The sequence below is a fragment of the Populus alba genome, chromosome 6 (assembly GCF_005239225.2).
Source record: "Populus alba chromosome 6, ASM523922v2, whole genome shotgun sequence".
Classification (NCBI taxonomy): Eukaryota; Viridiplantae; Streptophyta; class Magnoliopsida; order Malpighiales; family Salicaceae; genus Populus; species Populus alba.
This window is the reverse complement of record NC_133289.1, coordinates 17295542-17309319: the sequence shown is the minus strand read 5'-3', so window position 1 is coordinate 17309319 and position 13778 is coordinate 17295542. Positions and strand designations below refer to the sequence as shown.

The following is a 13778-nucleotide window of genomic DNA, read 5'->3' as shown; positions in this document are numbered from 1 at the left end:
TATCCAATGAACCATCTAGTGAGAGGGTTAAGACTTTTTCAACTTTAAATAGTTTTCATATGCTTCAAACAATTGATAATCCTAAAATACAAGAACAAAAACCTTTATTCTTATAAGTTACAATTTAAGAATTTTTTAAATTATTTATTGTCTTTTTCATAAAGTTATTGATTTTATCACCGAAACATCTTTAAATACTGTTGATTGATATTGTTTTTCCAGATACTTAGGTTTTTTATCATTAATTTGGTACTTCCTAAACTAAGAAGAAGAAAATAATGTTCTTGAACACATTGATTAACCATTATCATCAAAGACTTTATAATTAGAGGATCTTTAGATACCATCGATTGAAATTGTTTTTACAAGTACTTAGGTTTTTACTATTAGTTTAGTACTTCCTAAGATACTTCGGTCATTGATTAGCGACACCATTAATGGAAAAAAAATGTTCAAAAAATCATAAATAACTATTAGTTAATTCTTTATTTATTTATTTATTATCATCAATGACATATAATAAATATACTTTTAAATAGGTTATTAATCTCCCTACCACAACATATATTGTTGTGTAGCCAACCCTCTAACAATTTATTGACCAAAGAATAACAAAAAATCTTTGGAAAAAATAAAAAGTCGTTTGAGGCTATTTTTTTTTTTTTGCTTCTAATTGTATTTTAGTCATTCCATTGTGCATTTTAATTTTTATTATTTTTCAAGCCTAGTCAAATATCAAATGTCTCCTCATCTGACATTATAATTATGTAAAAACATTGTAAAAATATCAAAGTGTCATTTAACTATAATCTTAATTGTTTGGATTCTAATAGTATTTTAGTCATTTAACTGTGCACTTGAAATAATAAAAGACATTTTTTTTAATTTGAAATGACTAATAAAATTTGTAAAAAAAATTCTCCACTCACCGGTGTTAAATTTGTTTGATGTGAGGGGTAAAACTGTAAAAACACTTCAAGAAACAATGTTTACACTTTATGCTGTGTTTGTTTTCTGGAAAGTGGTTTCCGAGAAACTACTTTCCAAACTTTCATATGTTTGTTTGTCATTAAAAAAATTGACCAACTAAAAACACTTTACAGTCAAAGAAAAATTTTGTTTTGTTTCCATAAAAGTGTTTTCCTAGAAAATTTGGGCGGAAAACACTTTTCGGAAGTTGTGAAAAATTTAAAAATGTCATATTATTTGCTGATTATATTAAATTTGATCTTCAAACTTTTGATTGCTATATATATTTTGTTTTGAATATTTATTTTTTAATTTCATCTCTTAAAATTTAATTTTTATATTAACTTTGGTCCTCATTTTTATAATTGTTATTTGCTTTTTTCTTATCATTTTTTTATTGAAATTTTTTATCTATCAAATTTGGTTCTCATTCTTTTGATTGTTACTTATTTTATTTGAAATAATTTATAAAATGTTAATTATTATTATTTTAGTTTCTTCATCTTTGATTTTTTTTATTTTTTAGATTTGATCTCTATAATTTTTTTTATTTGAGATATTTTATGAAATTATAATTTTTTCAATTTCATTCTCATTCAACTTTTTAATTTGTAAGATTTGTTCCTTATTATTTTAATAAACTTGTGAAAAATAAAACATTAATAAGTTATTTTTCAACTTATTTTTCAAAACATAACCATATACTGAAGAATGTTTTTTAACTTATTTTTTATTATATTACCAAACATCAGAAAATAATTTATTTTTTTAAAATTTATTATTTTTTAAAAAAACTACTTTTCTGGATATTAAAAGTGAATAGCAGTGGATGGATAGAAATAAATTTGACGGTGGTCCATGCAAATACCTCAACAGGCCCAGACCCATAAAAGACCCGAGGTCCGCAAGCTCAATACAACCGGAACGGCAGCAACACAGAACAGAGCACAGCCAATTACCACTCCATGTTCCTGTAATTTCTCACCTTTCAAAGTCCAAACAGACCATAGTATAATAAACTGACTAAAAAATAAACAATTCCCGTAGAAAGAAAGAAAATCAAACCCTAAAAAAACATGATCGGAGTAGGCAAGATCAAGCAATACTCTAACGTCCTCGAAAAACCTCTCAGCAAAGGCAAACAAGAGGTAACCTTCTTGTTCGAGTTTTCGATCTCTAACCTACTCAAGCCATTGGTGTGGTTTTCATTTGTTTCGAAGTCTTGAGCATTCAATTGATTGTTAGGGATTTTGTTTTTTGCAGGTGAGTTTGAGTGCGTTTGCATTTTTGTTTTCGGAACTTGTCCAGTATAATCAAACACAGGTTGATAACATTGCTGAATTAGAGCGAAGGTGAACATCTTGTTTTTGCAATATTTTCTTACTTCAATTCTACTATGATCGCAAATTGCTCGATTTTATATAGTTAAGCATGCGTAATTGATTATTTTGATGAAAAAAATCAGTTATTTTAATCTCATATTAGTATATAAATTAATAATTTTTAGTGTGATTTTTGAAGTGAAAAAAAGAAGAAGGAATGGTTGAAACTAGTGTAATTAGAAGTGTTTACTCTAGACACCTGTAATTTAATTTCGTAACTGTTGTACGTGGCCTTCTATTTATAATTTATTTTTGATATCAAGTATTCGGGGTGTTGTCACTTGTTATAATAATCTTTGTGAGAAATGGAGCAGGCTAGAGGATGCAGGATATGCGGTGGGGGCTCGAGTTCTGGAACTTCTTTGTCATAGGGACAAGGTATTCATATTGCTAAGGGTTCTCCTTGGAACTCCTGTCACAGTTAAAATTTGTTGGTCATGCCTATATCGATGCAATTTCTTATCCACGTTCTCTGAAACAATCACACACATGAGAAGTAGACAAGTTCGGTTAGAAACTTTTTACTTATTTCTTTGGCAGTAAGCTGCAGGGGCAATATCATCACCCCACCCCCAATACAGTGATTATGTTATCTGGCTGTTTTTTATTTTTCTTTCAGAGGCAGCAGGAATTTAGGCATTATACATCTGTATCTCTGATCAGAGTTCTTGGCCATGATTGTATATGATTGGGTTTTTGAATTCGGTGTGAGTAGCATGTGATATGAATTGCAGTTTGTGGGTTAGTTGTGAATAACGAATTACTTAATCAATGTTCCTGTGCTCGAATTGCTGGGAGAGGAGTCACAGTCCATTCTCGTTTTCAGTTCATGAAAGCATATGCTTAGATTGCTGAAATTAGAGTAGCTATATGTTATTTGATCTTCCACTCCACATTTGATGTCTTTAATGGCTCTACATTTTGCTGAATGGATACTTAGAATTTCATGCTGTCCACGGAATTGATACCTTATTTTATGCTGAATGGATTTACTTACGAAATAACTCTTAACATGTTATAGCTAGATCATGACATCAATCCAGAAATTGCTTTGTTAGCTATCTTAACATCATCAACCTTTAGTTTTTGTCTGTGAAATTTGTGACTTGCTAAACTTTGAGCTTATGCATAGATGTTTATATTCAGTCAAATGCTATAAAGGCAATGTCCATACAGTGAGTCAATGGTGTGGTGTGGTCATTAACTGTAGTTTATTTGCATTTCTTTAAGGATCTCATTTTGCATTTCCCTCCTATCTCTCTCACCCTTGTGGCAACTAGTTTGTGGTTATACAAGGGTGTGATTTAAATTGTCTAGAGCTCTGGCTAGTTTGCCTCAGGAGGATTCTATTGAGTAAACTTGTGTTATCTATGATTTGACAAAAATGATTTGGCTTCCCTCTGGAAATAGACCAATAGGTTTGCTTCATTGAACTTTATGTCGCTTTGCATTTGGTTTCTACAAGTGCTGTATCAATGCTTCTTTTGATGCTGCAGGGCAACAGAAGGGAAACACGATTGCTGGGTATTTTGTCTTTTGTGCACAGCACTGTGTGGAAAGTGTTATTTGGAAAGGTAAGTTTATTTGCAGTATTTGAAAGTTCAATGACTCCGTAAGTTCCATTTTATGTGAAAATGGAAAGTCATACCAAGGTGTTTTCTTTATTATTTTATTTCCATTTCTAATCTGCAATTCAGCATGTTTTACCCATTTTTGTCTTCTCAAAGCATTTATTTGTGTACCCTTTTCATTTCCTTTTTCTATACATATGGTTGAAATATAGGTTCATGAAAAATTCAAAGCTGGACCCTTACCAGTCTCTTTCCTGCTATCATGTTAGGTAGCTGACTCCCTTGAGAAAGGCACTGAACATGAAGATGAATACATGATCAGCGAAAAGGAGCTCCTTGTCAACAGGTAGTAATTATATCCTTGCCCTTTTTTGTTCGATGATATGACAATTGCTGTCACAAGTAGCTGGATTTGAGGCTATAAGTTATGATCTAGGTGCTGAACTGTCTTTGTGCTGTAGATTCATTTCAATTCCCAAGGACATGGGGACATTTAACTGTGGGGCATTTGTTGCTGGAATAGTAAGGGTAAGTACTAAATTTAATTCATACCAGTTAACTGACCTTCTGGTGGGCGGAATCTCTGATGAGCTTTTTTTTCCCTTTTCCCTTTGTAGGGTGTTTTGGATAGTGCAGGTTTTCCAGCTGTAGTAACAGCTCATTTTGTACCTATGGAGGGCCAGCAACGACCTAGGACGACCATCTTGATAAAATTTGCTGAAGAGGTAAGGATTACTTTGTTTCCTTTCCCATTCACCTTTGCAAATGGATCAACAAAGATTGATTTTGCTTTAAATTCTGCCTATTCTATTCCAGTTCTTGCAATGTTCTTTCTCATCCCCTGTCTTGAATCCTTGTCATGTTATGTGAAGTTTTGGTTTGCTCCTTTTGAATTGGACTGAAGATTGCAGATAACCTGTTATAAAACTGGATTAACATTTGCATATTACTACTGCAAGGGTATGCACTAGGTGTTCAGTAGAACTGTCCATTTTTGTCAATCAATGAAATTTAAAATAAGTACTTGTATAGGGACATTGCCTTTACTGGTTGCTCCATCCTTGCATTTTTTGGTTGCCGACATCTTTGCGCCCATCTGTTTTGTCCTTCTGAAGACCACTATGGTTTATCTGAGAGCTGCATGAGCCTTGCAGGCTGAGTTGGATGATTAGATCATATCTGATTAGAGATCACCTAGTAATGCCACTCATTTTATTACATATTCTTGTCCAGATAATATTTTCCTTGTCTTCTGAAAAGGACCCTGAAGCTTCAACTGTTTCAGTTTTACTTATCTGCGTTATCTTGCCAAGTCTTTGGGTGACGTAGCACAATATTTTTTTGTAACTGTTTGTAAGATTGGCGTGTAGTTTAGCTTCTTATTCGTGGTCTCAAAAATTTGCTCTATTGAGTGGAGGGTGGACCCATGCTTGCGATATTTCTCACCTCATTCTGGCCACGGCTTTTTTCTCATTTCTCTTTTCTTTATTTCAGGTACTAAGAAGAGAAGCAAGACTAGGTTGATGTCTGTATGAATATTTCATCTGTAACCTTCAGTCTTCTGCAACAACATGGTGACGAATAGTGAACTTTTCAGCTGGTTTGTCAACAAACGAGGATTTTCACCTGGCAATCCTGTCAGCTATACTTGTGACTCTATTCAATTTCTGTCTGATTTTTGTGTATGCTCTTCAAAGCACGGAAATTTTAATGATCTTGTAAAAGCAATTATTGCCACTTCAGTTGATGTGAAGTAAACGATCTCCCTTTTTCACTGCACATAAGATGTAAACATTAGACAGTTTTTTTTTATATTTTAAAAGCGTTTGTTTTTTTTTTTAATAATTTTTTTATAGTGTTTTTAAATTGTTTTGATTAAAAGTAATTTTTTAAAAAATAATAAAATTATAATTTTAATATATTTTTAAATGAAAAGTATTCGAAAAGTAATAATTGAGGTGAATTGAATGTGTTCTTCAAACTTGATTGTAAATTCGAGTACAAATTGTATTGAACTTTCTATAAACTTTGCAATCTTTTCATCCTCTCAAATGAAGATGGCAATGGAGGTTCATAGAGTTTGAGAGGATACACTCTTTACCTGCCCTTCCATGGAACTCTCTTGATTTCTATATCGGTCTCTTTTATGTTATGTTGGAGGTAATTCGAGATGAGGGAGCTATTTTAGATCATTTATATAAAAATAGCCATTTATGAGTTGGATTTCTCCATGTTTTTATCTTATTTATTACTTATTCAATAAAAAATATAAATATTTATATTTATTATCAGGTTTGGAATATCATATAGGTATCTTCAAAATAAAATATCATAATAATATTTATGTGTGTATTTTATTAACATTGAAATATGTAAATATTTTATTGAATTTTAGAAAATATAAATATTTGACGTGTGTATTTATATAATACAAATAAATATTTTAGATTATATTTGGGTTGGTTTAGGTTTGTATCTACAGGGTTAAATTAAATTAGTATCCATACCTCTAGAACTGTCACAGGCAGGCCTTTCCAATATAGATTTACACGGTTTTGTTTTTCAAAATAAATTCATTAGATAAAGTATATTGGTAAATTTTTTTATATATATTTACGAACAAAAATCTACTTGTTCTGTTAGTAATTTTGTTCTTGTTTACATGGAATGCTTAGTGACAGAGGATTAATTTTCTACTTTTCCTCCGAATAGGACTCATGGAGTGGATAGAAAGTATTGGACCGGCTGCCACATCCGGGAGTGCAGACGGCACCAAATGATGTTCCGTCAGCCATCAAACATGTTAGCTTTTACATTTGCTTTGTGGATTTGATTTAGGTAAATAGTTTATCGTTTGTGAAATAACAGTTATGAGAAGAAGCATTCGCTTTCCTTTTAGATTTAGAGTAGACATGACTCCGAAGTGCATCTATGTTTTATTTTTTAAAAGATAATTATTCTATTATAATCTTAATCTTGATTGAGTTTAATAAGTTAATTTTTTTCATTAAATAATTAAAAAAACAGTGATGATAAACAAACTATTTTTTTTTTAAATAATCATGATAACTTAAAAAAAAATATTTTCAAAATAATAAAATTTAGTAAAACAAAGGAAACAACTTTAATTCAAGTCAACTCGAGTTATGATGATAAACATATAATTTGATAATAAAAGACGAGCCAACTTGGATTAATTTCTATACCAGATTATGATATCAGAATAACCTAATAGAAAAGAGATTGAGAAAACTACAAATCTATTTTTTTAAAATAATGTTTAAAATAATGTTGGATGATAAAATAAAAAAAAATATTAACTCATATTAACTTTTCAAACTCGTAACTCGGTTTATTAGACTTGAAGTATTATACATAAAAAACCATAAAATTTAATCCCTAATAAATTAAATATTAAAAGATAAAATTAAAAAAATTAATTATATAAAAGAATTCAAAACAAGAAATAACAATTAAAAAAAAAAGAAGCAAAATATCAATTACAAATTTTAAATTGAATAGTGAAATTGAAAATAAAAATAATTTAAAAACAAAAAAAAATGAGTATCAAATTGAAAATAATATACTAATTTTTAAATAATATTTATTATATATTAAAGTACAAATCTGCCCTTTAGCTCACCATATAATAACAAAAAAAACCATAGAAAATGACAAAAATAACTCTGGATCAAAAGGTAAAGCTTCTGTGCGCCAGCTTTATATTTTTTTGGCTTCAAGAATAATTGTCTTTTCTTGTTTAAAAAACTGTAAAAGACCCTATTACCCCCCGTTAGGCCAATTTTTTTTTATGTTACGAGGGGGAAAATCGTAACTTAACTATTACAATCTACACTGCCACCAGGTCTAGAGCTAGAATAATTGGCGCTGTGGATTTTACCTTTCCGTTTTAGTTTATTTTGTTACCCTCATTGCCTGGACTTCTTCTTCTTTAGATCAAGAACTACCGTCCTCACCTCCATGGCAGAAAAAAAAGTACCCAATTCTTGCTAGACCATTACAGAATCACACTAGGAAAGTCAGCAAAGTCAGCGAAATACCAACTAGACATGACCAATCAACAATTCAGAACAATTTGACCAGGCCTGTCGCTACCTAATACTCCCTCCTCAGCACATCATATCATATGTCTAGTGTCAGCATAAATTTTCCATAATTGATGGTAAGCCACAATTGATGCAAGAATGTCTTCAATAAATAGCAAGATCAGATTGATAAAGGTTCAAGAATAACAGGACGCAACATCAGAACTTACTTGGAGCAGAATCAAGCAACTAGAATGTGTCCAGAATTGAAAGGTCTGACTGCTTCATTTGTTATCAGAGTTAAAATGCCACATTATACTGAAAAACTCCCAGGAGATATGGAAATGCGGTTGGGAGAGACTCCATGCAAGAATCCCAGTCCCAGAGAATGGGACACTTAGAGCACCAAAATATCCTCCTCCAAACATGAGCCCCTCAAAGTTACAGAACCTATCATCTCATCACTACAAAGACTGATATGGAGTGGTAAAACCATCACTGAACGATAAATGAGCAGAAAAGGAAACATGCAAAACAAAGAAAATCAAGAACATATGTGCAGATTAACAAAAATGATTTTATTTCATATTTTTCTTTTGGTAACAAGTATTAAGCCTGTCAATTCTCAACACCAAGACCATACAAAACACCAGCATATCTCTCAGGGGAGCCACTAAAGAAAATCTCCTTCAATTTCATGAAAGCGCTACTAGTAAGCAAACTATCAGAACCTGCTTGGTGAGAAACACCAATCCTCTTCACACCCAACTGCTCAGCCAGCTTGTTCAACCCACCGTGAAGTCCATTACAAAACTTCATCAAATGCTTAATATCATAAAGCACAGGGAAATAAATCTTGATCAGCTTAAAAAAATCTGCTTGTGTATCAGGCAGTTTCTTGCCAGTAAGCATCTTAAGCAAGTACCCAAAATCATACCCACTATGAAATGTAACCCAATGAACATCATCATTCAAAACAATCCCGGACGTCATTAACAACTCAGTAAACCTCGTAGCATCAGCACCTACTTCTGCATTCTTCACAAAATCAATGCCACTTTGGGATAAAAGCTCGATAGAATCATTAGCATAGACATCTTCATTGGGGTTAAAATCACAAAAATTGAATTGCCAAACACAATACTTATCAGTTCCACAGGTTGGCAAGTTCCCTTTTTCATCGGATAATGCAAGGCCCAGTTGAATTAACTTCAAAAGATCAACATTTGCCTTTAGGGTTCGATAGTTGTAATCAGAGCCACTCTGGACACCCCCCACCGGGCGTAAAACAATGCCAGGAAACTCAGTGTCCATTGCAATGTATGGGAAGTCATCAACAATATTGAGGATCAATTTGAATTCTTTTTCAAGATTATAATTCCATACTTCCCTGATAACTACCAAATCTTTGTTATGTACAACCGACATTTTAGAGTTCAAGGCCAAACAAACCCTGAAAAGAAAAAGGAAACAAGAACCCGATTCAATATATGAAACAAGAAAAAGAACCCATTATTAACAAAAAAGAAATTAAATACAACAAAACCCATTTCAATAAATAATGAAACAAAGAAACGAAACCCAAAAGTTAAGAACCCTAAACTTGAAGAAAGAGATGTTACCTCGAGAGATGAAAGACGATGTTCTTGGAGAGGGAAAACAGAGGGTTTTGTCAATGAGTTATAAGGTTCTATTTTTTTTTATTATTATTTTTAATGCTGAAGGCTCTTCCCTTTGCTTGGCTGCTTACATGCTGGGTGGCAGCATGCTCCAAGCGCTGCGATATGGATCAGAGAGACATGGAAAGAGACTTGAGACTGCGAGAGTAGTTACTCGTCTGTGTATATATATAGGCAGGATTTTTCTTTCTTTCTTTCTTTTCTTTTCTTTTATTTTTTTTAAAGAAAAAACAAATATTCGGATTAAGCTATTTCTACATTTTTTTAACCATGGGATAAACGTTATATTTTCATATAAGAAATAATTTAAATAATTTTTTTTTAGTAATATTCATCACAAGTAGGATGACTTTATTATTTCTAAATTGAAAAGTTTTATAACTTTATCATAAAAAAATAAATTAAAAGCAGATATGTAGCAATAATTAAATTTGAAAGAGAGAAAATGTCTCCCAAATCATTTCATAATCATTATAATAATGATTGAGAAACCGATGCCTCGTAAATATCATAATGAGATTGTTTGATTTTTAAATATCCAAATCATTTAATTATTAAGAAAATATAAGTGACATGATGTTAATTATTTTCTTTTAAAAAAAAATTATGAATATTTTTTTTATCATTAATAACATTTTTGTTTTTGTATTTTAAAAGTGTTTTTTTAAGTAATTTTATTTTTATTTTTTATTTTTAAATGATTTTTTATTTATCGTTTTCATATGCTGGTATCAAAAATAAATTTTAAAAAATTTAAAAAATAAATGCTATTACAATACCAAACGAGCTCTAAATCAGAACATATGTTACTAATAGGGATGATAATTTTCGGTTCGGTTTTTATCAAAAAAATAACCAAAACTGGTTTTTTTTTTTTTTTTAAATCTGCTTTTGCTTTCTCTTTCTCAATATTTCTATCTTTCAATATGCCAAAGAATGAAGTCTTTAATTCAATTGCCTTTAAGAAATGGTGTTCTTTTTGTCGGGACTAAAACTCAGTGTCATTTTCATGGCTTTTGCTCATTACTATTGAATCCTCAATCTCACAAAAGCTGCACTCTTTAGCACCTCCTTCTTCTCCAACCCCGCCCCCCTCCCCACACTTTCTTTTAATAAAAATCAATTTGATTTAACTTTCTCTTCTCCCTTATTGAAAACTAAAGCACGCAAGCTATCTACATTTCCCAAATTCCGTCCCATTAGACAGAAAGGTAAACTCATAATTTAATTATATATTTTATTACTTTTCAAATAAATTATTGGATGACTTAATTAATTTGGAATAGTTGTTTTAGAAAAGACAAGGATGAAAGAATCAGAAGTCAATAGTTTTTCTTAATTTTGTTAAATTTGGTAAACTTTATTCGAGTTTACCGAGTTTGACCAAGTTTGCTGATTTTTAAGTTTTCTATCCGATTTTACACGGTATATCTATTTTTGACTCGTAAAATCATAAAAGATATCTCGCAAGTATGATAACCATGGTGTTGTCTATTAGTTTATATTCAAAATATCAGAGAAAGAGAGAGAGAGACATAAGTGGCTGAAAAATTAATTCCTAGTTTTTTAATTTAAAAATTTATTTTTATATAGGAATATTTAATAAACTCCTAAAAAATTTAATAAACTCATTTTCAATCTTAAAATACACCAAAATTAGTATACAAAATGCAAACTTAAATTGAATAAAAAATTATTTTTAACTATAATCTATTTTTTCCAGTGATATGAAAGTTTAAAAATATCTTAATAACACTATTCTACTCTAAAGGAACCTTTTACCACCAAGGCCGGCTCTTTTTATTGCTAGAATAGAGTCAACCAACAATTTTCTATCTTTTTAATTTTCTAGTAATTTTATCTTTTATCTCTTAAAACTTAGAGACTAAAATGTAAAAAAAATAAAGTGTAGGATCTAAGCAAAAAATTCTAAAACTAATGGGACCAAAAATAACTAAATGAAGACTATTAAAATGAAAATGATGTTTTTAATGCAAAAAAGAAAAGCCCTAATAAGTCTTTGTTCTTTTAATTATTTTTAATACTATAATTTTAATTCTCATAAATTGGCATCCAATTCAATACTGAGATTTCACTAAACTCCTTGTATTGTCAATAATATGAAAGAAGAAGAAAATATCAACACATTAAACTCCATAAAACATCACATGAAAGGATGGAATTGACAAAAACGCAAAGTTCAAGGATTAAAATAAAAATTAAAGAAGGCAATGCTCAATGATTAGTGTTGACCGCAGTGAAAGCAAAAAGCTTCGAGTTTTATATCCATTGTATAATAAACCAAAAAGAGAACAAGTTTTCATAGACCACCCGTTAAGCAAGGGGGAAACTCTTGAGTTCGACTCCCAATAATACAAGAAAGGTCCTTTTCTTAGGGGAAAGTTAATTTTCTTTTTTATGAACAATATGATTTATCAAATAAAACTAAAGGCAGCAGTTAAAACAAATATTCCTAAATATTCTAATGATTTGAATTAACAAGAAAAACAATTAATCAAAAACTTCATTTTTTTATTCATATTTTTTTTTATGAAAAGATGTTTTTTTTTTTATTAGAAGCGTTGTTTTTAAAATAAAAAAATCATTATAATCATGAAATGAAGTTAAAAAAAACATGAACCAATCATTTTTATATAAATAAATATAATAATAGTATATTTAGAAAAAATCATATAAAAAATAAAATAGATATCCTATTCTTAGTAAATATAATGATCAAAATTTAAAAAAATTATGTTTATTAAAGTAATATATAGTTGATCATAAAGTCATTATACCATAAAAAGTTCTAATGCTCTAGAAAACTATTGCATAATTGAATAATTATTTTAAATACATTTCTGGCGAGCACTCTATTGTGAGCTAACCAAAAAACTTTTCAACGTAAAAAAAAAAAGCTAAGAAAAAAAATTAAAACTTGAGTCATTGGTTCAATTAATAATTTAAATTATATGAATAAAAAACACAACAAAAAATAAATTGTCAAAAAAATAATAATGAAAAAAAGGTAAGAAGAACCTTATCTAAGTCCATTTAGATTATTAAACAACCAAACATTGAAAAGCAAAATTAAAAAAAAGAAATTAAAACAAAAAAATACCCGAGCTAAACAAGGTTATCTCAAAAATTTCACAACCATGGATATAAGATTAAGATAATCTCATACAAAGAAAAACAGGAAAAAAATTTGAAGACCAATTCCTAGTAAATCGAATGAGAACATGATAACCTCATATAAAAAAAATAAACTGAAGTTCAATCTTTAGCATATAAAATGTTAAAAGAGGAAAATTAAGAAAAAAACATAATTAAAAAATAGGTTGAAAAAACTCGATCCGAGCTTAACCGAGTCAAGATTCAAAATTTCCAACCCAGTTATGATACCAAGTTAACTCCGTTTAAAAGCAAATTGAATAAAATCATGATATTTAATTATTGAATAACCTAATGTAGAAGGAAGAAAACGAAAAAAGAAATTTAATTAAAAAAGCAACAGAAAAACATATGAGTCAACATTGGTTAAGTCATTAACCCTATGATCATGAACACATGATCTGGATAACCCAATAAAAATAAAAGAGAAAAAATTACGAAGACCAATCAATAATAAATCAAATATTGAAGGATGAAATTGAAATATATTACTTTAAAAAAGAACAAAAGGACAACAAAAATCAACCCTTGTTAACCTTTGAAATTGGTGACCCTAATCATGAACCCGAGACTAACTCCATTGAGGGTAAACCATAAAAAAATAACAAAGCAAAACTATAAACAAATAAGAAAACATGAGCTTAAAAAAAAACAATAATTAAGCAAATTAGGGTAACTCTTCTAAACCTAATCTAATCTCTAAAACTTGTCATCCATAAAATATTGGATCTGAATTCAATCAAGAAGTTTCATTTCCAATCAATTTTTAAAGAATGAAATTGTGAAAAACATTATCAATATAAAAAACTTACCAATGCAAAAAAGTTAGCAATAAAAAGAATGGAGATCAAACTTGATTAAAAAAACCCAATGAGAATGAAATTGTAAAAAAATCTAAAAAATAATCTCAAACAAAACAAATAACAATCAAAGGAATAAAGATCGTATTTGAAAGAT

The 13778-nt window shown here is 29.8% G+C and overlaps 2 protein-coding genes across 2 annotated transcripts; one reads left to right on the top strand and one right to left on the bottom strand.

Moving 5' to 3' along the window:
• Positions 1-1869: 1869 nt before the first annotated feature.
• LOC118043794 (uncharacterized) lies at positions 1870-5767 on the top strand. The gene is made up of 8 exons (XM_035051867.2): positions 1870-2117; positions 2233-2321; positions 2666-2729; positions 3848-3925; positions 4192-4268; positions 4384-4450; positions 4540-4647; positions 5417-5767. The coding sequence occupies exons 1-8, from the start codon at positions 2046-2048 to the stop codon at positions 5444-5446; spliced, it is 585 nt and encodes a 194-aa protein (XP_034907758.1). The 5' UTR covers positions 1870-2045; the 3' UTR covers positions 5447-5767.
• Positions 5768-8525: 2758 nt separating this feature from the next.
• Positions 8526-9774, bottom strand: LOC118043795 (probable CCR4-associated factor 1 homolog 6). Its single transcript, XM_035051868.2, has 2 exons — positions 9591-9774; positions 8526-9421 (listed from the first exon to the last, which is right to left on the bottom strand). Exon 2 carries the CDS (start codon positions 9394-9396, stop codon positions 8587-8589), a length of 810 nt encoding a protein of 269 aa, XP_034907759.1. The 5' UTR covers positions 9397-9421; positions 9591-9774; the 3' UTR covers positions 8526-8586.
• Between the last annotated feature and the right edge of the window lie 4004 nt (positions 9775-13778).